The following is a 27691-nucleotide window of genomic DNA, read 5'->3' on the forward strand; positions in this document are numbered from 1 at the left end:
CACACCAAACAAAGACAGATACATGTCTAGGTGACTGAGTTGTAAAAAGGGAGCATTGCGTAATTTATTTACCATGTATTGAGGAGTTTCACAAAGCGCTGCCTATCACCTTTCAGCTACTTCAGAGCACTTGACAGAGGAAAGGAAAGTCTGCGGTTCTGAGGGGTGCCTGGAGGCAGTCACCCTGCATAAGTGAACCGTGTCTGGAGTACTTTGCTCACAGCCCCTCTTCCAAGTCGAGTTCTGTTACTTGCCACTCTGAATAGCTCTGAAATAGAGACACTAGAGAATGCTACAAGATTCTGGGCAAGAAGATTATTAAATTGATCTGATCTCAACTTGCTGTAGTTAGTGAGTAATGGTTGGACTCATTGTAGAGCGGATGTATATGTATCATATTTACAGAGAATCATAACTTATGCCCATTTTATCACCTTCCTGTGACCAATGACACAATTTGTAGATTGCTGGTCCCTGGGTTGGATAGGTCTGTTTGGGTATCAGTGTTACCAGTCACCAAAAGCAACCAACCAAAACATGAATTGGTTTGAGCGTCAGTGGACAGGCAAAGAAATACTGGGCTGCCGTAGTAATTCATTCCTTTATCCTTGTAATTAGGCGTGCACATTTTCATTAGAGGGAATAACAAAAAAAAATGCATAACTTCAATGAATGCACAACATTTTTTAAAGTTAAAAGTTACCTTGTGGATATTTGGGGCCTGATTACAAATTTGGCGGTCCTCCTGTTGGCCAGCCACCGGTACGCTGACAGGAGGACCACCAAGCCCGTATTGCGGTTCTCTGCTGGATTATGAATTAAATCCAGGGTGGGTGGTACGGCTGCGGTCTCATTGCGGTGGCTGTTTAAGGCTCATAGGAGAGCCTTAATGGCAGACTGCTGCCGTGACAGTGCCTGCAGCACGTTCCTGCATGGTGTGGCATGCACCATATCGTGTATGTCATACCGTGCAGAAATGGGGTGCAATTACAGGTGGGGCACAACATATGCCCCCCGCATCCACCCCCAGGCTCTGAATTGGCAAGGGCCCTGCTACTGCCCTTAGTTGCCTCTCCGCCACCCTTTTCATGGTGGGCTCAACGACATGAAATGGGCAGATGACAGGCAACTCGTAATATTATGCTCTGCGGTGGCGCAGGGGCACCGTCAGCATATTACTGCTCCTGAATCTTGCACCACTGTCGCTGGATCCTGGTGGACGTGGCAGTCCTGTAGCGGTCCGACTGCCACACTCATTGCTGGCTACTATTTCTTTAATAAAGATATCAACATTCCGAAGAAACTCATACTTTATGAGTTTATTAGGGAGTGTGTGATCACAGCATCATCATTTTCTGTGAGGAAGCAAACGACGGGAAGCCCAGCTCAATAAAAACTGAAAACACCCGAGAAGAATTGAAGGTACTCTGGACTTTTCATATGTTATATGTTTTTTCTCAAAGAGCTGGCCTACTCAAAAGATGGCATTGTTCTGTCCTGCACTGCACCCTTGTCATTGGCCATACAGAATACTCTTCCTGGAATTCTTTGTGGTCATGCTGGAGCTTGTATTAGTAATTACAAGGAATTATTGGTAGTAAAAGGATAGACACAGTACTGTGGGTAGGCAGATCTACAGGAACACCTCTCGATATACTCTGCAGCACTAATTAAATAGTTATATACATTATTGAAAACAAACAACATTTACATTCAGGAAATTCTGACTGGGCTACCAACCTCTACTAAAAAGGATGCTAATGGTCAAGTTCGTCGCGTTTTTATAGCAAAACCCCAACCTTTTTTGGAGATTTTCTTGGTTAGGTAAAATATGAAAACGAAAAAACACTGTTGCACAATAAAAAAACACGGTTACATTGCATGTCTTTGTCTTCTTTCTTTAGGAAAGAGGGAGATCTCCTGTCAAAGATGCGCTGTATCCTCTAAGAAGGGGGGAAATGTGATGTTGTGAGGAACAAGGACCCCGAGGACAAGAGCTGCTGAAGGGGACACTGGTCACCCCTTCCTGTGTGGGCATGGGGAAGGCAGGAAGTGTAGGGAACAAAGGGGTATCCTACACTTGGGTAGAGTAGGGATCACCTGGGTGGAGATTAGCTGCCCCCCCAGGAGTTGAGCAACCAGTAAATTTAGCAAGGGAATTTTTGAAAAAATAATATAGTACGGTTCCCTGTCTTGAATAAGTCATTGCTCCTCTGTTGTAGACATGACGTCAACATATCAAGCAAATGTAAAGTATGTGAAAAATTAAAATAAAGAAAATTCACTTGTGTTGAGAACAACATTGAAGGACCAGTGATGATCTTGACGTGGATTCTTCAATTTACCATCACACAAAGCACTGCCTTTCACCTTTCAGCTACTTCAGAGCACTTGACAGCGGAAAGGAAAGTTTGCGGTTCTGAGGGGTGCCATGAGTCCAGTCACCCAGCATCAGTGAACGTGCCTGGAGTTCTTTGCTCACAACTCCTTTTCCAAGTCGAGTTCTGTTAAATGCCACTCTGAATAGCTCTGAAAAGTAGACACTAGAGAATGCTACAAGATTCTGGGCATGAAGATGATCAAATTGATCAGATCTCAACTTTTGCTGTGGTTAGTGGATAGTGGTTGGACATATTGCAGAGCGTTGCCGGCTTTGTTTAACTTATGAGCATATAGGTAAACTCAAATTATGTGCAAACCAATGACACCCATGGCATGGCATTCTATCCTTGACATTTATCGGTCAGTCTTGCCTCCTAGTAGTGAGTCACAAAGGCGTTATTTTCCACCACACATGTATATAACAGTATATAAAGCTATATAAAAAGACACCCTTGATTCTGAGGTACTCACCGGAAGTAAAACTCAAATACTACGGCACAACCTCTCACCACTTGTAGAGTTTTGCTAACATTAAAAACCATGCTAATTGCTGCACTTTATAATGATTTCGAAAGACAGCATCATTTGTTTGCCAAGATAAGCCAAACAGCAGATTCCATAGACAGGCCAGGCACGCTTACCAGCTTTCTCCTTCCATCTTCTCAGAGACCGCAACTGTCAAAATGAAATATGCATTTGTTTAGCTTATGGAAAAACCAATCTAAAATACAATAACAAGATAAACAATTATGAATTCTGATGTCAAGACACATCCAGAAAGCTGTGTACACCATTCGGAGCCCACCTCGGGGATTGCCATACCTGCGTTTTCGATTTCCTTTGGGGTAATAACTCTGTTTTAGTGTTTGCTTTGCTGAAACATAGGCAGACTACATGCCACACATGTTCTTAACTTAATCCCCTACTTACACAGCCGAATAAATCAATCAGGTTGGACTAATGGCATTCCTTTCTGAAAACTCTTTCCCTGTCATCCAGTGTCTTCAGATAATGCCACCAGTTGTGTGGAACCTCTGAGTTCAGTTCCTTCTCAAAATAGTCCAAGGCGGAAAGAATCTTCCTCTACTAAGATCACCAGATGAACTAATGTACATCATATTTATTTAATTTGCAGAGCGTTTTGTAACGGGAGGAATTCGGACTAAATAGCCCTTAACTTGATTTCGAATATGAAACATTTAATCACATTAAAAGGCATAATGAATAAACGTTATTGCATAAAGTACCCAGTGTTGCATTTATAAAAGATTAACTCAATTTCGGAGGAAAGAGAACGAGGCGAAATGTATTTGATTTTTTTAGCAAGTTTTTCAAGTGTTTACTTCAAAGGAAAACCATAATACAGATTTGCATCAGTTTAGATCAATTCCACATAATAAAATTCACAAATAATTTAAAAATTATACTACAATAACAATCTCCCTGTTCATTACTATAACCCAAACTCACAAATGTTTCTTCCTTTACTAAAATAAATAAAAAAAAGCCACTCCATTCCAAATGTTGGGACCGTTAGAAAGTTTTCAGCCATCTCAATACTGGGGGCCGATTCACAGAACTAACTTAAGACAAAATCCTAAACGTACTACTTTTGGTATTCACAGAAGGCATTTAGTAGTAGTAAAGTTAGGATTTTGTCTTAAGTCTGTCTTAAGTCTGTCCTAAGTTTGTCTTAAGTTTGTCTTAAGCTTGTCTTAAGTCTGTCTTAAATCTGTCTTAAGTCTGCCCTAAGTTTTTCATAAGTCGGTCTTAAGTTTCTCTTAAGTTGGTCCTACTACTTTTGGTATTCACAGAAGGCATTTAGTAGTAGTAAAGTTAGGATGTTGTCTTAAGTCAGACTTAAGACAGACTTAAGACAAAATCCTAACTTTACTACTACTAAATGCCTTCTGTGAATACCAAAAGTAGTAAGTTTAGGATTTTGTCTTAAGTTAGTTCTGTGAATCGAGCCCTGAGATATTAACATAAGAATCAAACTATGGAGCTGATTCACAAAAGTATTTGTGAATAAAGGAGGTAGTACTACAGAAGTATCCTTTCATGTACTCTTACATACCTTGTGGATAGGCCCTGAAACTTCTACCACCCTATTAGTAAAAGTGAAAAACATTTTCTATTTGTATTAATTGTATGCAAATATTCCCTGAATAGTCCCATTTTTTTCACATTTTTGATGTTTAGCAGCTAAGTCCCAAAGGTATGTAATAGTAAGTAAAACAGTACTACAAGATTACTTATTTCCGTACTCCAAGATGAGCTTGTTAATATGACCCAATATGTCTAGCTTCTGAGTGCAGCCTCCGATAATCTAATTATGTGCCATACCGCAACGGCAGTAAATACTGTCTTAAAAGGTAAGCATGCCTTGTGCCTCCCAATGGGAGCTAATGTGATATTTTGAGATCAGGGAAATATGGCCATATATTCTGAAACATGTGATACACAAGGCTGCAGCAAGAAACATTGTCCTTTGTGAAACCAACAATACCGTTATAAATCAAGTTCAAACTGATGACACGAGGACCATGTTTTGTGGATGTGATCAGAGAAGAATGTATAGGTCATATCTAATTTGCACGCATAGCGACATCACAGGAAGTGATATCACAGTAATGGAAATCACAGAAAGTGAAATCCTTGGGAGTGACAAGTCATGAATTGACTAATCAAGAGGTGACACTTTCCAATCTCTCTCAACATTCATATGTCTGCTCTTTCTCCCTCTCTATTTTCTATTCACACACTCTTCAGAAAGTTAAAGTGAAACAATTGGAAATATTGGATAGATTTTAACAGAAAGGAGCTATGCTTTAAGGGATTGAAAGGCTACACGATTCAAACACTGGCATTCCTAAGTTTATCTTGCATGGTGACCTGACCTTAACATTTGAACTGAGTGCAGGACTATTCGTGAAACTGGTATCCTTTTTTATTTGGCTCTGATATAACGCTAATCTAGTATGAGCATAAAGATCTAGGCCTGTCTCTGGTACTGCACTGTCCAAATCTTGTTCTGTGACCAGAGGGGGCGCTAAAAGAACTCCCTCCTTGTGGGCATAGAACGATTGTCAATGCCATAGGTGAATCACATAAAGTGGTGGTGGCAGAGTGTCAAGTTTATGTGGATCATTAGTAGGACCAAACCTCTGTCTCTGTATCAGAAAAAAGATAGTTTAGAGACCCCTGTTATGTAATGTTACTGTGTTATGTGAACCCCAGAAACTTGTACTGACATTCTGTGTGATTGTCAAATGTGTGTATGTGTGGTGAGTGTATAGCACATGTAGACTAGCAGGACTATGGGTGTGGTGAGAATCTGAGAACTGGGGCCAGTGGGATCCATTTTGGATGGCTCCTCCTGATTTAGCGTGTTACAAGACGGAGGGTGGATACAGCCTCCCCAGACAGCGGAACTGTATTGACTGCATTCCTGTGGTTGAAGGCTGCAGACCCATGGTCTGAAGTGAGGCGGGTGGAGGCCGGGCTCCCCTTAGAAATTCATTGAGGGCCTTGTTATTAAAGGGCTGCTGATTATTTCTTCCTGGGCACTGCCATTTGGTAGATCGTAGGGTTGACGGGTGGGATTGCGGTGTCTGTTGTTCAAAGTGAGGATGTTTCTAGCAGGTCCTGCACTATTGTCTGTCCCAGATTATTGCTTCAGAAAGGCTTATGACAGCCAGGTGCAGAGATCGATCACACATGTCGTTGTGCCATTGTTATGAATACTGCTACTTGCAGCCCGTATCATTGCTACCTGCTGTGAGAGGCATGCCTTACATAAAGTCTGCGTCTGAGGAACAGACAGAAAATTATATTTGAAAGAGAACCAACCTCAACCGGTTTCTCTGGGGAAAATACACAAAAATAATAGAAAGTGTGTCCATATCTCCTATCTGTAAAATATGGATAAAAGTGAAATCCAAACCACCCATCTTTGCTTCAGTTCTATGTTCATATCCAGAGAATACTGCTGTGTGACCAAGGCTAGTTTCCCACAGGTGAGAGGACATCACCTGAAGTCTGCACTTTCAGGTGGAGCAGTAGATGGTCTGCCTAGAGCCTAGTACCCTGTCTGCCTGCTTATAGCCTGAAGGAGTGTGCCTAACCCTGTAGGAGGACAGACTGTCCAGGAGTAGAAACCCAGCATGTTCTCAGCATGCAGAATAGCCAGAGAGGAAAAAAAGGTCTATAAAGGAATGAAGTCAAGAGCAACCCATGTGTGGAATGGGTCCAGTTATCCTTGAACAGTTCTTGTCATGAACCACATCAAGATGCCTGCAAACAATGAGCAATGTGTGTGATCAGCAGTCCGCCGTGACTGAGACATGAATGCTTCCTCGGCTGAAGTCAGTGTCAGAAAGCTCCATCAATGCCAAGCTCATGGGTGGCAAATGGTGAACAACTCCACAAGACCTAGATCATATCAGAGGCGGCACCTACCAAATCCATATCCTGTCAGCACCAGGCCTAGCGAGGCCAAAACTGCTGAAGATAAGAGCAGCCGCAGGAGCTGTAATGGCAATTCTGCTAAGTCGTCAAGTTCTGAGTGAGGCTACAGCCGCATCCCTGACAACACAAGAACTGCTGTCACAGAAGCAGAGCTATTGTATGCTTTCATCCCACACCACATTGGTCCGCAACAACAGCACAAAGTTAACCACAGTCTTGAGAACTGCGAGGTAGTGTGAGACTAAGACACAATCTGAGTTCTGAAGAATGAACTAAAGACTTTGACAGAATCACCACCACAAAATGTACTCGAACTGAACTATTAGGTGCCTCTATGTCTTGGGGGTGATTTTATATTACTTCACCTGTAACCTATTTATTTATTCAGTGTTTTCTGTAGTGCAAACAAGACCCAATCATGGGTGTCAGAGCGCTTTACAGTTCAACAGCATTCAAATTCCGAATATATACAAGTCCTTTAAGCCTACTACACGGGATAAATATTCATCTAACAGTGACACATGCTTAAACTTACAAATAATACACATATTGAAGCTTACTATGAATAAACTCGATTACAGTAGTACATGTCATGTCATACTTAAATCTACAAATAATACAACTACTGACGATTACGAAAAATCCACACAGGTTACAGTATTACATGTCTAGTCAAATACACATGTGGCTTGATAAAGGTACCTGTCAGACAACGTCACTGTCATCAAGAGAAGGGACTTAATGTATCAGAGCTGATTATAGGCAATAGAGCTAAATTGATTAAAGCAAACTGGCTTGTGCTATCCCCAGTTTCATTACTCTGAGATTAGCAGGACTATAATCCTGCTTACAGTAGCCTACTGCAACAGCTAAATATAGAAGATCGAAGGATTGTCTGTAGAACTCAGAAAGAGCCCTGGTATTGAACACTGTTAGTTATGGGAGGAATTTGCTCATAAGAAAGGACTTAACCTCCTTTTTGAATCGTGAAGCTGACGTGATTCTTCTAAAAGTCTGTGGGAGCGAATTCCGAATTCTTGGTGCTCCAGAGAATGCCCTATCATATGTTCTCTTCTTACGGAAGAATACTGGTTTCGGTAAAAAATCTCTGGATCCCGTAGAGGATCTACTGCCTCCAGATATCGTAATTTTCTGGGCAAGATAAAGTAGTGTTTTGTGGTGTCGTGCCTTGTGTGTAATACATGTAATCTTTAGCTGTATTCTTGCCTCGTACGGTAGCCATTTGAGTGCTTTCAGATGTGGAGTGATGTGGTAAAATTTTCTAGAATTCGCTATGAGTCTGGCTGCAGCATTGAGACAAGCTTTTAGGGAGGCTGTTGAAATCTTAGGAAGAACTGATAAAGTTGTGCATCCATACTCATTTTTTGATATGACCACAGCCTGGACTGCCATTTTAAGGTCAGCTGCATCGATGAACAGCTTCAGTTTTCTAAGATAGCTCAGATGGAAGCCGGCATTTTTTGCCATTGTGTTGATGTGGATTCGCATGTTTAATTGAATTATCCAGCGTGATTCCTAGAGACTTCGTTGAATCCACTGGAATCGGGGTACCGTTTAGCGCAGTGATCATCTTGGTCCATTCCTTAATAATCGTGGAGATTTTAGGGAGAGGGGGATCAGAAGGAATTCCGTTTTCTGTGAGTTAAGCTTAAGATGATTGCTAGATAGCCACTGAACGGTCCTCTGTAGTGCTTGGTTCATTATGTTGATCTCTTTCAGCGATGTAATCTTAATATACAGCTGAGTGTCGTCTGCATACATGTAGAAGGAAATCTTAGCCTGCTGTAATACTTCTGTTAGTGGCTCGATGTCCAGATTGAATAGGGATGACAGATAGAGTTGATCCTTGTGGAACTCCAATTTGACTCAGGGATGGCAGGGATAGCTTATGTTTCACCAGGAATCTCTGCCATCTGTTCTCTAAGAAGGAATAAAACCATTTTAGGACTGTTCCCGATAAACCCATTCTATTCTCCAGTCGGTCTAATAATTTGGCATGGTTTACGGTGTTAAATGCGGACGATAGGTCAAGAAGGACTAGGAGACAGGTTTTGTTGCAGTCGAGAGCAAGAAGAGTGCCATCTACTATGTACAGAATTGCTGTTTCCGCACTGTGATCTGGTCTGAAACCCGATTGGCAGTCGTTTAGTAGCTTAAATTCAGTAATGTGTTGGCTCAGTTGTTGTTGGGCTCATTGTTGTAGTACTTTGGCTGGTAAGGGAATGTTTGTTACTGGCCAAAAGTTGTTTAGGTCCGAAGGGTTCTCGGTAGGTTTTTTCATGAGAGGGATGACCTGGCCAGTTTTTAGGAAGTCAGGAAAGGATCCTTGGGCTAGCGAAGCATTAATTATCTTAGTCCAAATGGGGATGACGATATGGTTGATTGTAGGCCAACAGTTTGCGGGAAGAGGATCATTGTAATGGTTGTTCGGTTTTAAAGTCAGTAAGATTTTGGCAATTTCATTCTAGTCATATAGTTTGAAGGTTGACCAACATGCGTTATTTATGCGCATTGTTTGTGCAAGTTGGGCTAGATGCTGCGCTTGTGTACTCTTTAGATTTGAGGATTTATCAGCGGTATTCTTGAGTTCTCTCTCCAGGGAGTTGGCTTCAGCTGTAAAGAATGATGAAAAATCTTCACAGCTCAATTCCTATTTAGATGTTAAGAGGGAGGATTTGGCTAATTTGTTAGATTGATCTTTTAGCAGTTTGGAGAGTTTTCTCTGTCTGTTCTTTGCGTTATCAAGTTCAATTTTAAAAATAGTATTTTTTTTATTTTAGTACGCTTTTATTGTAGGCTTTCCTGGTCTTTCTTAACTGTTTTAGATGGGGGATGATAGGTGTTGTCTCCATTTCCATTCCGTTAGTCTGAGTTTCCGTCTTTCTTCATTAAGGGGAGCGTTGAACCATTGGTTTTTATCTTTAACCTGTATTCTTTTGAGTTTTAAAGGGGATATGTTATCAATTATTTTGGCAATTTCTATTGATAAATGTAAGACTGAAGTACCAAGTGTAGATTATCTCTCATTATCTACCTGAGTATTAGTGAAAAAACACAATTCTCCCTAGTAAAACTTGCTTTGTGCAATGGTTAAACCATCAGCTCTGAGTAATAAAGCCCAACTGGGGTGTTTCTACAGTTAGCAGAAAAAAGACATACGCTGAAGTTTTGGAATAAAACAAAAAATATGAGAAACCTAATTAAAGTATGTCAATTATGAGTGGGATGAAAACTGAAAATGAATTTGTGTTTCTAAAAAAAAAACTTATTTTAACCATTTTAACACTAGAGTTGAATACATATGATCAAGTGATGTCAATAATGTGGGACTCGGAGCAGTTTTGCATTAAGACCACCAAAAGAGGCCAACAATATATTGTACAACAGACAAAGAGGTGTTAGCTTGTGGGTGGGGCACCACAAATGTTTGTGTTTGACAAAATATGTGAGGGACACCATTCATTGTTCACTCTGATCATTGTTCATTGACAGATTATTTTAGTACAAAAAGTTGTGGAAAGGCAACACAAATAATTGTGATGTGGCAATTTAAATTACTGAAATTCAACACTAAAGTAGAGTATTTAGTACCAAGAATAAGAAATGTATTTGCTGTTTTCCTGCTAATCATGAGTGTTCAGGAGAAATAGGAAAAAGAAATAAGAGATTACGAATGTGAGGAAATTGCAGAAGTGACAGAGATGTCTATGGGGGTGGTTACCAAAGAAGAATAGAAAGAGTCTTAGAAGGATGATTGCTTTAGTAAAAAGATAGTGGAATACATGAGCTGTGGTTGGCCTGAGACAAAAATGCTGGATCATGATTTGGTATCTTTTCATGGTGTAGTAAATAAATCTGACCAACTTTACCATAGAAGTTTAAATAATTACGGCGGTGGGGGAATGGGGGATTTTGTCAAAGGACGACAAGGGAAAATTAATAATTTATTTAATTTTCCTTCATGGTCATCTGTTGAATCTCCCCCTCCAACCTGTCCCCACCGCCCTACCGCTCTTATCTGCACGAGCCGCTCCTGAATAATTGTAGAAACACGTGTTTCTATGACACCACATTTTTTGCTTCTCTTAATGGAACACCTTTCAGGTGATGATGTTGTTCAGCCCTTGCCTGCAGTGACTCTTTCTAAAGAAAGCAGCAGTTTGGGCTGACAACACTGCCAGCTTAACGTTAATTTTCATTATCTGGCGATAACACTGCTCAGAACGAAACAACTCAGGGGCATATTATCAAGAAACGGCGTTAAAATTATCGCTCTGGTGTGAACATGGGCTTCTATTGGAATTCTCACGGGCATATTATCAAGCCCATTATCGCCGCTTTAGCGGCAGTTTTCTGCCGCCGTGCTTGATAATATGCCCCTCAGGACTTTAAGTGGGGCGAGGCTCGCCAGGTCTCATATCTGGCATAATTATAAACTGAATTTGAAAAGGGCCTTGAATTCATGTCCTTAACTGTAGAGGTAAAACCGCTTATCGATTTCTCGACAATGACTGTAGAAACCCTCAAGGTAGTTTATGTCAGTGAAGCAGTTACAGTTTACCTGTTACCCGCTTTACTTCATCCCGCATTCCCTAACAGGTGTTGTATTTCTGTAAGTTTCATACAAAATGTGACTCTTGCATAGTGCACGCTACGAACGGTGTTGCCTCAAGTTATCTGCGTGATTTCAGGTTGACAGGTGGGTGCTCATGACAGGGCAAGGCTGATCGTTCTGTAGCTGGGGCTGAAAGGAATTTGAGTGTCACTGGGTCATAAAAGAGCTCAGTCTACATGCTCATTCAATCCCTGGCCTCACATTTTCAGAATAGTTATGCTTTCAATTCCAATTATTCACACCAAATTCACTGTATTTACGGACTGCGGGGCAGATTTACAAGCCCCTTGCGACACATTTACGCCGCCGTTGCATCACTTCTGTGATGCAGCTGTGGCGTAAACCATGCGCCATGTTGCGCCTTATTTACAACGTGACGCATCTCCGCATCTAGGGAGATGCGTCACGTTGTAAAGCCCTGCGCCACATTACACCTGCGTCAGGTTTAATGTATGCAGGGTGGGCGTTCCGTCGGAAAAAGCCTCGGAAAAGTGATGCAGTGAAATCTACAAGATTTCACTGAGCCACTTTTCCGACACCGCTGCGTCAAAACCCTGAGCCTGCTTGAAGCAGGCATAAGGCGTGACGCAGCATGTTAGGTATGGGCAGCCCCTAAGCATTGCTGGAGTTGCGTCACGCTTGCGACACGACTCCAGCAATGCGCCGCCCTTACGCCATCAGATGCATCACGCATCTGTTTATCCTTGCGCCACGATGCGCCGCATTGTAAATGCGGAGCACCTGTGGTGGCGCAAGGGTAAACTTGCGTGACGCATCTCACCTGGCGCATCCCTGCTGATATGCAGGGATGCGCCAGTCCTCGTAAATCTGCCCCTTATTTGTTACTGTTAACAAGCACTGACAAAGCCAACATGTCTGTCTTGTTTTAGGTGTAGGTCTGTTGTTCTACATGTCCGGATGCAATGACAGAAAATTCACGGAAAGGCTTCCAAAAGGTCAGCTGGCATGCTTTGAGTAGCACAGAAATGTGGTTCACATGATTTAATCCACATACTTGAATACGTAGGCCACGCTTCCGGGGAAGAACTTCTAGTTCCATTTCACTGGCCATTCCCCTTTTAGGGACCTCCCGCCACCGTTTCATCCTACTGAAAGCACTGAAACAACTGCTCCCATTTCTGATTTGAGAAGCGTTTGTCTATAATTCATGTAAATAAGCATTTACGAGATCACATTTAATGCGCAGCATTTATTTGAAAATAGGACTTTTTGAATTTGCAGAATACGTTAATAAATGATATACAAAATGCTGGAATAATTGCAAAGAAAAATGCACAGCACATGCACATCTCAAATGTAGGGTTTACATAAAATAGCAGCAAACGTGCACATGTGCAAATGAATCATAAACAAACACCATCAGCCCCAAAAAACCTGCCAGATGCTGCCGATAATACTCACCGTTTAACAAAAAAAAGCATATTGAAAACGCAGAACCGGAAAAAAACCAGCAAATACAGTTTGTGAGGAGTGCAGAGGGATGTGAAGGGGGAAGGAGCAGGATTACGCCAGATAGGCATAGCCTGCTTGAATAGGTGGAGGAAAGCAGGAACTTTGTGCACTGGCGGCTGGCAACTGCGGTGAGTGGAGGGCGGGCAAATGCGTGGTGGGTGGGTGCATAAAATAAATACATTCATAAAATGAAATAAATAAAAAGTTTCTTACCATGCTTGCTGCACGACACGTCCTCCTTGCTCCAGTCCTTTTCTTCTCTCGTAACGTCAAGGGCACCACCAACTCCCTTAACCAATCCTGACGCTGCTCTTGTGCTGTTAACCAGCATGTGAGAAGCGCCAGGATTGGAGGGAGTGGCCTCTCTCAGCGCTCCTGAGGACACTGGAGGCCTGTGCTTGCTCTCATCCCAGGTCTCTAAGACGGCTGGGTTGAGAGGTTTAAAGTGTGCATGCCTGGTTGGCCGTCTCATGACAGCCGGTCAAAGTGAAATGCACACTTTTAAATAAGGGCATAGGCAACCCACCACTCCTCCTTGCTCAGTCGCAGCTGCTGCCTAGAAGCAGCAGTGGGGGTGGGAAGGCAAAGGGGGACGGTAGATCAGGCAAAAAAAATTACTTACCTCACAGCCGGCCGGCTGGCCAGCCGCTGCCACCTCTCCTGTGTCCCGTCCTGTCCTCTTGTTGGCTTACTGAGAGAAACAGGAAGCAGGAAGCACCAGGGCTCCCACGCTCCCCGCAGCCAATCACAACACTGCAATGCAGCATTGTGATTGGTCCAGGAGCTGGAGGGGTGGGCATGTTCTCCATGCAGGCTGTAATGCAGCCTGCATGGAGAACAGGGAAGTGCGCACAACTGTTTTGGGCGGCCCGAGAGGGCCGACCAAACAGTCATGCGCACAGGAGTGTCCTACCACTCCTTCCTTTGCTGCAGCCCCACCCCGCCCCCTCACGCATGCTGCTGCAGCAGGAGGAAAAAATAAAATGATGAGAACATCACATTATTATCATTTTATTTGTTCCTTTCTTTTGCTGCTTGCTGGCAGTGGGACGATGCTCCTCCGTCTTATCGGAGGAGACGCCACCGTCCCTGCTGCCACTCAGCAGGTCCCTCCGCGTCCTGACACTTGGTTCGGGAGTGGTTTGCTTCTCTGGGGCTTTTCTGGGGGGATTTTAGTGGGGGGATGCCCCTCAGCTCCAATGGAGGAGCCGCCCCTGACTTGGTGGAGGAAAGCAGCAACTAAGGCCTGATTTATATTCTGGCGAATGGAGTATTCTCCCTTGGCATGACGGAGGACTTTACGTCCACCAGTCCAAGATTACTCTGCCCGTCAGATTTATAAATGACCGCCTTCCTGGTGGTCATTAATAAAGCCATCGGCAGGAACCACCATCACGACTGTTCCTGTTAATGCATTTTACTGTTTGCTGTAGGGATGCATCGGAAGGACGCATCCCTGCAACAAACAGTATTCTTTTCTTCTTTTCAAAATGAAAATTGTGAAATTATATATTTTTTTTTAAAAGAAAAAAAGTAATGCTTCCCTCATTATGAGAGGTTTTACCTAGTGGTAAGAAACAGTAAACAATGACTACATGTCCGCCCATCTAAATTGGGAGAGCGGGCATGTAGTCATTTCTCCAACGGCCCCTACTCTCCAGGGTGGTTGGAGGGGATTAATCATGGCAGAGACAGAGTAGTCTCCACCGTGGTTTACCCTGAGGCAGGCAGACCACTATATTGGTAGCTGAGGCTGAGATGCGTCAGATGCAGTAGCAATAGAAGAAGTGATAGTGGCCTTGCATGACACTAGTCTGATGTAACTTGAACCTGTAGTCAGTGCAGGTATCTCTATTCTTGCTCCTGCCATGGCCCCTTAAAGGGCAGTTTCTGTATAGGCCTGCATTGGAGCTGTGCACCAGAAAATAGGATGCACCGACTGCAGCTAGAAACTGGGATGTGCAGCGAGTCATAGGAAAGAAGCCGAGAAGAAAGCAAAGACTGAGTACTGGGAGTGGAATCAGAGATCCAGGGGTCCCCACCCCGTTTGTGAAAAGTCAAAACAAAAGGCTTGTTAACATCTTCGCCGCGGCGGGAATTCCGCCGCGGCGCGGTGCGGGGGGGCAGCGCGGTGGCCCGGTGCTCATGACGGAGCCGCTCCGTCATGAGCCACGGTTGAGCTGTGCTCATGACGGAACGGTTCCGTCATGACTCCGCCCAGTTGCGTTGTCCCCCCGCACAGGCGGGGAAACAGTGCCGCGTGGGCGGAGCGGCCGCCAACGGTCGTGTCATGACGGAACCGTTCCGTCATGAGCACACGGCAACCGTGGCTCATGACGGAGCGGTTCCGTCATGAGCGGGGAAGGGGTTAATTGATCATTCATCTTGAAACTTTCAACAACAAAAAATTCATCAAAATTGCATACTTAGATAATGAATATCCCAGCATCACTTTATAGGCATGATAAGTTTCTGACCTCTCCAGTGTCACAACGATCAATTTGCTCGAGTCAAAGCCAGGAACAGTCAGTTATAGGAGAAGTTCTGAAACCACTCTTGATACCAAACCCAGGGATTGGTGCAGTGGGTGGGGATAGAGTTGGGTGATTTATTGTTAATCGGTCAGTAACATTTTAAGAGAATGTTCCAGATGAACTCGAGGTCCTTCTCACTTTGTAGACAGAGTGCATGAGAATCAAGCACAACTAAATACATTTGACTGTGCATGTGAACTGCTTTGTGCATGCTCAAACATACTAAAACGTATGGAATGATGCTTGATGCACTACAAAATAATAGCCTCAGTGGGTAAACCACTTCGGCACCACCGTTTCTATCGTATTCAGAGCAGAATGAAATACAACCACGAAAATAATGTCAACAGTGCAACAAAAACAACACAAGCAATTCCATCTGCAAGACCAAAAATACGGCACCATGTCCAAGCTGCTGGTGAACACTCTAAGAAGCCAGAAACACTTGTAGTCACAATAATTACTGCTGCACTGGACAGGAAAGTGGCAATAAACTTCAAAGTACCTGAAGGCTGTATATGAATGTCTTACTTTGTGTAAGGACGTCTCTTCAGTAGTGCTAGGGGTAGGATAGGTGGCAGTGCACACATGTTTATCCCATCTTTCAAGTAACATCTTCAGACCTGGCACTGCATGAGATTTTTCTCCATGCCATTACATTTGAAAGAACAACTTACTAAAACATCAAGGTCATGGCATGTTAGTAAACTATGATTAGCAAGAGGTGGCAAGGTCCTTTTACCAAAGCAAGCAAAGGCATATTGTAAGAAAGTTAATTAATAATTGGGATCAATGGTAGTCCAAAACAAGTAGCAAGGTCACTAACCTGTTAGGTCCAGGCAGAGGTTGCAATAATTAAACCTGAGCTCAACCCCCGGGATCTATGGCACAGACCAGGCAGGCTTAACTTAGTGAAACTGTATAAACTATTAAGAAGTACAAAAACAGTTAAAAAGTGGAAAGCACTTCACAATAAAAAACCCACTTCAATTTAGAAAAATAGAGTACAATTTGATCAATAAAATGACAGTAAAATAACATAATCGAATAAAGCGAACCAAAGAGAGGACTTTATAAGGATTAAAGAAAAAGTATCAAGAAAAAGTAGTGTCAATCAATAGTCACTGTTTGCGGATCACCGGGGCCTGGATGCGACGTCAGGCCAACTTTTTTGGAGTGTGGGTCAAATATGCTAATCAAATTTGTCTACGACAAAGGTTTTATCTTAGGACTTAGTCTCTGAAATGGAAGTTGAAATTCTCCAGCAGGTCAAAGATGCAAGTTGTATCCAAGGAAGTCTTCTTGAAAGGGGACAGCCGTTGGAAGGGTCCCTACTAAAGCTGTTATGTCAAATTTCATGCCCAGGGAATACTGTTGTCAGCTGAATACTGTTTAAGATTTTACCTGGTCAAGATTTCTAGTCTCGAACTTAGTCTCTTTACGGCGCACATAATCAACCAGCGTGGCAAGGTAAGGCCAGATGCCTACTCAAAGAGGGCCAGCTCAAAAAGCTTTGCTACTGTGGATAAGCTGCAATTGGGAGAAACAGGTTTCGTCAACCCAGAGAAGTCGTGCCTTGGCTGGATTGCTGCAGGTGGTTGGTACTGGTCCTCTGGCAGCTGGACATCCAAAAAATGTTTAAGTCCCAACTTAGACAAGACTAAGGGTCCTAGGACCTTAGAGACAGCAATTACAGGTCAAGACTCACTCCAAAAGAGGCCACCAAAAGAGTCCCGCTCAGGTTCAATTGGAAATGGTCAGGTGGGCACCTCAAGGAAAAGGCCATTTACAGCTTGTTATGTTCCTATAGCCACAAACGAGGTCAGCCAAATGACCCCTGGAGTCCACTTCTTCGTCCTGGGTACAAGTGGCACACGGTCCACCTTCAGGTCTCCTCACAGGTCTCGAACAGCAGGTGCACCCCTTCCTCTGTTCAAAGAACTGTGCCTGAAGGGGCACATTTATGGCTGGCACTAGGAAGTGGGCGGGGTGACTCCTGGCTACTCCATAACCAAGGAGGCAAAAGTTCCTAAGTAAACCGTACCCACTTTTTCATCAGTTCCTGTTTGTCCTATTGCAAACAATCACCTGGTTTACATTACTGCAAACATCCAAGATTGGCAAACCTTTTCTCCCTTTTGCAGAGCCTGTGTGCCCACATAGAGGTGTGCCCAGGGAAGTGTGGCGCCCACTCCTTTGTGGTCACTTAAAACTAGATCTGGGGGTAGCTTCTCTCCCAATGTGTTTGGAGGCAGTCTGGCTGGAGGAACAACGGCTCACCTTTTCCAGGACTCACCTTACATTTACTTACGACAGGGCAGCCCCTTTACAAGTAAGTGAAGGTCCTGGGCCCACCTTTACTGTTCTTCCTGTAAGGGGAAGAAAAATATCTCCCCACATTCAGGCCATTGTTTCCACTCTGGGAGCAGTTTTCTTGCCTCATTAAGGTCATGCACTAACTGGGCAGTTGCTGGCAGGCTAATGCAAATTAGTCTTCATGAGCTACAGACACAGAAAAGATAACTTTCTAAAGTTACTTTTTCTAAATAGTTATTAAACGTCCAACTTCAGTATTGGCTTAGGGTTTTAATAAATGTTAACACCAGTGGTTGAACTATTTCTCTAGCTTTTTCCAAACTCGAGAGAGCAGAATTAAAATGTAATATTGCTTTCCAGTGTTTCTTTATGGGCCAGACAGAGCCTTCTTCAGTGAAAATAGCTTTAGGGTACTGGGCACTGTAGGGAGATGTTAACCTTAAAATTCTTCATGTCCCACTTTTAAATACCATGCACCCTACCTTGAAAGATGCAAGGCCTACACAGGGGTGACTTTTTTAAAAGAAAGGTGTCCCCCTGTCAAAAGGGTAATTTTTACAGGGTGGGCTTCTGTTTTAAACTGCAGTAGTCAAGCTGCAGTGGTAGGCCTGAACTCGTGGTTTTCTTGGCACACAAGTGGAAAGCACAATAAATGCTGCAGTCCATGTGTGCCATTTAACTTTCCATGCCATGGGTGTATTTTCTACTATAGCTTTATAGGAAAGTTAAATATGCCCATCAGGGAATAGCCAATTTCTACATGTTTTACTGGTCAGAGGACATACACTGGGTATTGGACAGGAGTGCCTCAGCACAAAATGACCCTTGACTTTTATACCCAACGCGGACTATTAGCCCCCACTATTTTAAATCGCCTCTTTTAATGGTTGTTTCAGATTTCTCTGGAATATGACAGGGAACAACTGACCTGCATAGCGCCTGTACGTGCACACAGTGCCGTACCCCTACCCGCCCACTAAGTAAGTGGCATTCTTGTGTAGGGCGTTCTACATGTTTTAAGCCAGTTTCATACGCATTTGCATATATCAGTGTTTCTCTGTTCTTTAGGAGCTCGGATGAGCCAAGTCTTCAGAAAATACTCCGAGCCACAGGAAACACGCTGGTTGATTCACTTCTTGGTAATTCCAATTACCTTTCTTTTACATTCATTCACCATTCCTGTAACTAATTGCAGTTTTTGTAACGCCATCCATTCACTTGATTTCCTAGGTGCTCTTCACTCTGCTTGTCCTGAGGAAGACCTACCCTAAGGTTGGACTCCCCTAGTGTACCTCACAGGGGTCGAAACGCCGACCTACATCCAACACACAAGCTAGGACGACTTAGTACTAACGTGATAGTGTCCATCTGGTGCTATGTGTCACCTTTGGAACAAATGACCTTGCACCAAGGCCAGACCAGTATTAATACGTGATATTGATGTATATATGTCACACCACCCTGTCCTTGTCCACAAACTCCACTCATTATCCACTATCACTATCCTATCCTTCATCCCCCCAACCTGAGCACCTTTCACTTTTTTTGTAAATGTTTACAATAACTTTGAACTGATAGAGCAACTGTGTTGCCTTTACTGATGAATCTAATCTAATGCAAATAAACCGCACGAAATTGAAACAGTAACTTCTAGAATTCTTAATGGTGAATGTTAGTAAAGTTAAGCAAGGGCAGACAGAATCACGTCAGTTCCAAGGTAACTGGATGATGTCACCATGTTTTGATTGAGACGCATACAAGAAGAGCTTGCCCTATATGAGCCCTTTTTTTCCCAGCAGAGCTTCCAATTCTCGCAAAGCAATAGCAATAAGTGTTCACATGTAGCCACTTATGTCGTGGGTGCTTTTTTAGCACGGCTCCAATAAAGAGAGTGGTGGGCATGTACAACAATGCACACATCTGCGATATGGCATGGGCAGATCCGAAATATGGGAGATGGTTATGATAAAAAATGCTTGAAAGGGATGTGTCCAGTTGGGCCAATAGCTAAATAGGCCTGACCTAAAACCCTCTTCTATATGTTGTATATTATGTGGTGTGTGTTTTGTGCTATTGTGTGTTTATGGACCAAGACTGCTTTTGTTCACCTTTGTGACCTCTTGATTTTAATCTTTTATACTATGGTTTATTGTTTTTTTATGGCTTACAGTCGAAATAAAGGTTTGATAATGATAATGGTATTGTGTGTGTGTGTTTACATCAACAACAGGTCTTTTCAGACAGTGTAAGCTCTCTGTAGTCACTACAATTGAGACACATTTTTGGCCAAATTTTGTATTTCATTTCGGTAAGTTTTAAGAAATAAGCAAACAGGTTGTTGGAAACTAAAAACACCTTCCAAACACTTTTTATCCATCGACATATTTGCAGCTGGTATTTCAAGCAATGCCACAACGAGGAACACTTCTTCCTTGTGATTGATGAAGTCACATGATATAAGCGACAAGGTAATCAGAGCTGAGACAAGGTAAAGGTGGCAAACTTTCAAAGGGATTTTCACCTAGAACCTCGGAAGTGTGAAGTGAGTGGTTTGTGCGTAAATCCAGCACCAACGGGGAACAAAAAGCATTTTTAAGGGCACGACTAAATAAAGATCGTGCAGGCGCAGAGAAAGAAGGGCTCTCTGCAGGAAAGTGATCAGGCAACACTCTGTTGTCAAGAGGCCCGATAAGGCGTACAGTAAATGTGAGTGACGGCTCAGGAGTGCCAGTCAGCAGGAACAGCAGAGCTTTGATGTCCCAGCTTCAACAACGCTCTTCCCCTGACAGCAAACCAGCCCTAATTGCCATAAGACACGCGCTCTGCCTGGGGATAGATCAAAATCCTGTAGTAAACAAAGCGCATGAAAAGGTGATTGACAGAATAAGGTCTGTCGTCTTCGATTTTCGCCCACTGACGTGGTGTGTGCGCTCTCAGCAAGTCCTGTGTTTGTCCCACAAGGCCCTATTTACAGGCGTTCGATACAAACACGATTTGCTGACAAAAGCATTCCTCTATCTGTGATGCCAACCAGCTGGGCTGTGATATCTGATGGTAGGCATGTGAAAAGCCAGAGTGGATGTCGGATTTTGTGAGTGGAAAGACAGTGAGATAACAAAAAACAAGCATCTGCAATGCAATAGGTCTCGCATTTACGCAAGTGTGAGCTTTTGGCATTGAAAAAGACTAGGCCTTTTTAAAACATAAATAAAAGGCATTGTCATTTACAATGTCAATAGCTGAAAGTCTCGCAAATGCGAGACCTATTGCATTCCAAATGCTTGAAGGCATCGCTGAGTTGCCCCCTTCTGTCTCCCATGGCCCCTGAAGGACTCCCTGTCTGTTTCGAGTTAAATACACAAGCCGTTGGTCACAACAGCACACAAGAGACCCTCCTGCCCTCCTGCAGTAAGAAAAACTCATTAAAGAAAATAGTGCTTACAGACCAAAGAAGACGTATCGTGTAACAACCGAAGCAAAAGGGCCAGTCCTCATGGGAGGTTACAAATGAAGACAAGGCAGTACTAAGGAGGGACTAACAAGCCTTATAACAAATCAGATGCCAGCATTTAAGAAGGACAATCACACAAGCCAATGACAAATAGGGGCGGAGAGTTGGCGGGGCTTCAAGTACATAATCCGCTGCCCAGACTCGACCTTAAAAAAGAAGAGAGATGCAAGGTTTTTCTTACTTTTCTACAGGTTCATTTTGCCTTCAGTTTTGAAATTCTTGCTACAACACTTGTGCTAACTAATAGACACTTAGGTCCACATTTACTATGTTTGCTAGTGCACTCACATGATTCATGCAATTTAAAGGGCTTTTAAACAGTAAGTAAATTGACACAATCATTTGCTTTGCGCCTGTGAATGTCTACGAACATCTGTAGAACATGCAGGCTTCATGTGTATCATTGACCATTCAAGGAGCTGTAGTGTTATTGTGTAAAAGCCTTATCCTTCTACTGTCTCACAGACCTCATTCTTGAAAATTCTGTGTGGTGTGAACTTATGGGTTGGGCAAAACTAGGGGTGTGCTAAATTCGTATTTTTTGATTTTGTGAATTACAATTTTATGGGAAAATATGCATAATGACACAAACTGCAAATCTGTCATTTCGTACTATATTTTAGTGTGAAATGCGCCTTCGCAACATTTTGGGATGCAAGGACGCATTTAAATAAAAGCAGCACAAACAACTGCCACTCGTGTTCTTTTGTCTTTGTGCATTTGCAGCAAATTTTAATTGTGAAGTGTGAAGTGTGGCATAATGGTGCAATTTCTGAAATTTTGCTTAACAAGCGTAAAGCGAATTCCTCAAAATTACACAAATTACCATAATTTAGATTCCACCAAGGCAAAACCCCCTGTAAACGTAGATGGCATTTTGAAGTCCCAACACTTATTTGTTTGTTGTAAAATACACAAGGTATCTCTGTTTTCATTTTCTTTTTCTAAAAAATGACTGTTTTAGCTCTGGATGTAAAACCACAATCATTGTATCAGTGTAACACACGTTGACTTTATGATTGAAATGACTTGTACAGTGCTCTGCTCCCTTTTGGCTAGGTTAATGCCATAGAAATACCTTATACAGATGATACATACAGGGCCTAATTGACAAAAGTATACATTTTTGTGTAAGTTTATGATTGTTTGCTATTCATACTAGTAGTATACAACAATGGAGTCTCCGCACATAAAAAGGTAGGACAGGCCTATCTTTTTATGAGCAGAAACTTTGCAGTCGTAAAGATGTTACTAGTAAAATACCTTTGTGAATAGCAAACAATAGTAAACTTACACAAACCTTTGTGAATCAGCCCCAGTGTGTATGAACAGCAGTCCTCAGCGAACGGCACACAGTAAATGGGGGCGCATCATCAGCTCTCAGATTTTAGTGAGCAGTAAATTAGAGCACCACACTCTGGGCACGATTGTGATGACGGACAGACTGCCTCTGACAGCCTGTCTGTGGTGGTCCAGCCGACATCTGGTGCTACGGTCCAACCACCTCATTATGACGCGCGACGATTGGAAGCAGCGACCAAAGAGACCGACCGACCCTTTCCGACAGACCGTTAGTCAGAACGTAATACTGTACAATAGGGGCGGCCCCACCTCTGGCACCGCCGTAGGGATAACAATGGCCCATTCTGATAGCCTTTTCATGGTGGTCTGACCGCCATGAAAAGGCAGCCGGAATGGGATTTTTTTTTTTTTTTAGCAGGGACCCCGTCCCCCGTGTGCCTCCACCATGGGCCCAGGGGGAGACCTGTGCAAACAAGTGGCCTGTGAATGAATACATGCTACGCTCATCACCATTACCAACTATTCCTAACCTGAAAATGTTTTCCTGATTACATTTAGTACATACGCAACAAATGCAACACAGGGTATGTTTTATGCCTGCAGGCAAGGTTATGCCTGAAGCCTTTGTACTAAGCTGGGTTTCAATTTAAAATGCAGCTAATTGGCTTTCACTTTATGAATACTTATTAGAAAATAGAGTTTTGACAGGTTGTGGAAGAAGTTTTGCGGCATGATTTCAGATAAGAAATACTAATTTTAATGAGTAAACATTGTTGGTACTACTTTGTGCAAACAAGAGGTGACTTGAGCCACCATGCTTTGTTTTGAGGATGTGAATAAGAGGATTATTTAAAAAACAGATATTATTGAATGTCTCTAAACATTTTATGTTGAAACCCTTTCTTTAATTTACAGTTCAATTCAGTGTAAAATGTATTTGTTTATCAAGACTAAGGGTCAGATTTAGAGTTTGGCGCACAGAGGGTACCCCGTCGCAACAGCAAAATGATAACCTCTCCACCAAACTGAAGTTCTGCCCGCCTCATCTAGAGTCAGGTGGACCCTCAGTATGGTGGGCTACTCCATCCCCGCCGCTGACATACACCTCTAACGGTCCAACACAGTAAGGGCTGTTGGAGGTTTAGCCAGTCTGCCCGCCCTATTTAGAGTGGGCGGACAAATGGCAAGTTTTCATTGTCACCACTGGAAATGTCTCGAAGCACACCCATATTTAAGTAATCATATCTTTTTCTCTCTATTGTTTTTCAAGTTTGGCGTGCATACCCTCTTAGTGCCCCGTTTCGGGTGCACATATGTAAATACTCAAAAAAGATGTGACGCGCGCTGTGCGAGTCACCTAGGGTTGCACAGCCTTATGCACATTTGTGATCAACATTATCCACATGCTCAAAAGTATTCAAAAAAGTTCAGTCTGTTTATTTCTATTCATATTTCAACGTTTGTCCATCACATCAAAGGTACGAAATTCCAAGGTTTTCTTCCATTTTATTTGCACAGGACTTGCCCATCCGGGCCTAATCCCAGGCATGTTATGAAACTCGAATCCTCCGTTAAAACTTAACATCATCCAATGCATTTCGGTCCTTATGACCTTCCACAGGGGTATCTACAACAGTAAATGAATATCTGTCAGACAAACGAAATAATTCTTGTGCAGCAACTGTAAATTGAACAACTTTTTCAACCCCTACCCCTTCAATGAAAATTTCAATATTGTTAAAAATAATACTCGATTCCATCTCCTACTTGCGTGTTCAATACCATTCACCCCCTATCCTTCAGTGATTACCAGCCCCCACCCACCAAACAGTGCTCCATCATCCTACATACAAACATAACTCACAATGATTCCACTAATACAACTAATTATTAACCCCTTCGCTGCCAGGCCTTTTCCCCCTCCTGTGCCACGCCCTTTTTTGGCTATTTGGGGTAGTGCGCGCTGAGGCCCCTGTAACTTTTTGACCACATAAGCTATCCACGCCAAATTTGAGTCCTTTTCTTCCAACATCATGGGGATTCTGAAGGTACTCAGGGTTTGTGGATTCCCCTGGAGGGGTCACAGAAATGAGCCAAAATACAGCAAAATTTAGGGTTTTTTTGGGAAAATGGGAAAAACGGGCTGCAAATTAAAGCATCTGGGTTTTTCCCTGCAAGTGTTATCAAAAAAGGGTTTGTGGGGCTGAAATCACCATTTCCCCAGCTTTTAGGGGATACCAGAAACCCAACATTTTTTAAGCAGTTTTGGCATTTTTCTGGGACATAGCCTATTTTTGCTTTTTTTTGTGCTTTCGACCTCCTTCCAGTTAATGGTAGAAATGGGTACAAAAGCAATAATGGATCCTGGAAAGCTATACATTTTAGAGAAGTAGACAACATTCTGAATTCAGCAAGGGGTCATATGTGTATATCCATCAAGGTTTCTTTATAGAAGCTAACAGTTAAATATAGGATAAATTGAAAATTTGTTGAAAAAAAGCACCTTTTGTGTCAACGTTTTCACCTGTAACTTCTTCTAATTATGACAGCTCTTTGAAAGCAATGTACCGTTATATCCGCTGGACATTACTGGTTGTGGGGATATATAGGACTTGTAGGTTCACCAAGAACCCGACGAACCCAGAGCCAAAAACTGAGCAGCAACTTGCAATGGTTTTTTATTATGTACCAGGTATATAGTAATTATTCTGTAAAAATGTGTACATGGAAAAATCGGTATGAAAGACACCTATGTATTTCTGAAATGGGAACAAAATATAGAGTTTAGAAACAGCAGATATTTGCACATTTCCGAATTTGAAAATACTCATACTAGCATGAGAATTATTAGTCATTTTTTAGAATGACTTCTTTTTTACACAATGTCTTTCATTTGGAAGGCAGAAATGCATCGAAAGTCAATAGGTAATAACAGGTCCTTTACAAATCTGAATTACCCTAAGTCTCCCGATAAAAATGGTACCTCACTTGTAGGGGTAGGCATAGTGCCCACGACAGGAAATGGCTCAAAACCCAACGTGAACACACCACATTTTCACAATGCAAAATTACCCTTTTTTAGCAAAGTGCCTAGCTGTAGTTTTTTAACCCTAGCTCTGCCGGCACACAGGGAAACCTAGCAAACCTATACATTTTTGAAAACTAGACACCCAGGGGAATCCAGGATGGGGTGACTTGACTGCCTCCCACAAGGTTCTGTTACCCAGAATCCCTTGCAAACCTAAATAATTGCCAAAGAAAAACTTTTTCCCCACATTTCTCTGGTGGAAAGTTCTGGAATCTGCATGGATACACAAATTTCCACCCACCCCGCGTTCCCCAAAGTCTTCCGAGAAAAATGGTACCTCACTTGTGTGGGTCAGCCTAGTGCCCACGACAGTAAACGGCGGAAAACGCAACGTGGACACACCTCAATTTCGCTGTGAAAAATGACCCTTTTTTGGCAAAGTGCCTAGCTGTAGTTTTTGAACCATAGCTCTGCCGGCACCTAGGGAAAACTAGCAAACCTATACATTTTTGAAAACTAGACACCCAGGGGAATCCAGGATGGGTGACTTGACTGCCTCCCACCGGGTTCTGTTACCCAGAATCCCTTGCAAACCTAAAAAAATGCCAAAAAAACGCATTTTCCCCACATTTCTCTGGTGGAAAGTTCTGGATCTGCGTGGATCCACAAATTTCCACCCACCCCGCGCTCCCCAAAGTCTTCCGAGAAAAATGGTACCTCACTTGTGTGGGTCGGCCTAGTGCCCACGACAGGAAACGGCGCAAAACGCATCGTGGAAACACCTCAATTTCGCTGTGAAAAATGACCCTTTTTTGGCAAAGTGCCTAGCTGTAGTTTTTGAACCATAGCTCTGCCGGCACCTAGGGAAACCTAGCAAACCTATACATTTTTGAAAACTAGACACCCAGGGGAATCCAGGATGGGTGACTTGACTGCCTCCCACCGGGTTCTGTTACCCAGAATCCCTTGCAAACCTAAAAAAATGCCCAAAAAATGCATTTTCCCCACATTTCTCTGGTGGAAAGTTTTGGATCTGCGTGGATCCACAAATTTCCACCCACCCCGCGTTCCCCAAAGTCTTCCGAGAAAAATGGTACCTCACTTGTGCCCGCGACAGGAAACGGCGCAAAACGCATCGTGGAAACACCTCAATTTCGCTGTGAAAAATGACCCTTTTTTGGCAAAGTGCCTAGCTGTAGTTTTTGAACCATAGCTCTGCCGGCACCTAGGGAAACCTACCAAACCCACACATTTCTGAAAACTAGACACCCGGGGGATTCCAGGGAGGTATGGCTTGCGTGGATCCCCCGTTTCCTTACCCAGAATGCCCTGCAAACCTCAAATTTAGCTGAAAAAAATCACCTTTTTCACACATTTTTGTGTGGGAAAGTTGTGGCATCACTGCGCTGACACAAATTTCCTACCACCCAGCGTTCCCCCGGGTCTCCCGATAAAAACGGTGCCTCACTCGTGTGGAAGGCCCAAGTACCCGCGACAGGCAAGGGCCCAAAACGTATTGAGGCGACATGAAAATTGCCTACATCAAAACGACCTGGTTTTGCAAGGGGGGTCACCTGGGTTTTTGGCCCGGTGCTCGGCGGCCACCTAGGGGAACCTACCAAACCCATACATTTCTGAAAACTAGACACCCGGGGGATTCCAGGGAGGTATGGCTTGCGTGGATCCCCCAACGTTTCCTTACCCAGAATGCCCTGCAAACCTCAAATTTAGCCCAAAAATTCACCTTTTTCACACATTTTTGTGTGGGAAAGTTGTGGCATCAGCGGGCTGACACAAATTTCCTACCACCCAGCATTCCCCCGGGTCTCTCGATAAAAACGGTGCCTCACTCGTGTGGGAGGCCCAAGTACCCGCGACAGGCAAGGGCCCACAACGTAGTGAGGCGACATGAAAATTGCCTACCTCAAAACAACCTGGTTTTGCAAGGGGGTCACCTGGGTTTTTGGCCCGGTGCTCGGCGGCCACCTAGGGGAACCTACCAAACCCACACATTTCTGAAAACTAGACACCCGGGGGAT

The 27691-nt window shown here is 43.2% G+C and overlaps 1 protein-coding gene across 1 annotated transcript in view; it reads right to left on the reverse strand.

The window, feature by feature from the left end:
* The window catches only part of STARD13 (StAR related lipid transfer domain containing 13), an 802429-nt gene that overhangs the window by 434524 nt on the left and 340214 nt on the right, over positions 1-27691 (reverse strand). The window contains exon 5 of the mRNA XM_085621689.1: positions 3024-3057. Coding sequence (XP_085477815.1) covers positions 3024-3057 — 34 coding nt within the window. The remainder of the gene's footprint in view (positions 1-3023; positions 3058-27691) is intronic.

This window comes from Triturus cristatus, chromosome 8 (assembly GCF_964204655.1).
Source record: "Triturus cristatus chromosome 8, aTriCri1.1, whole genome shotgun sequence".
NCBI classification, from domain to species: Eukaryota; Metazoa; Chordata; class Amphibia; order Caudata; family Salamandridae; genus Triturus; species Triturus cristatus.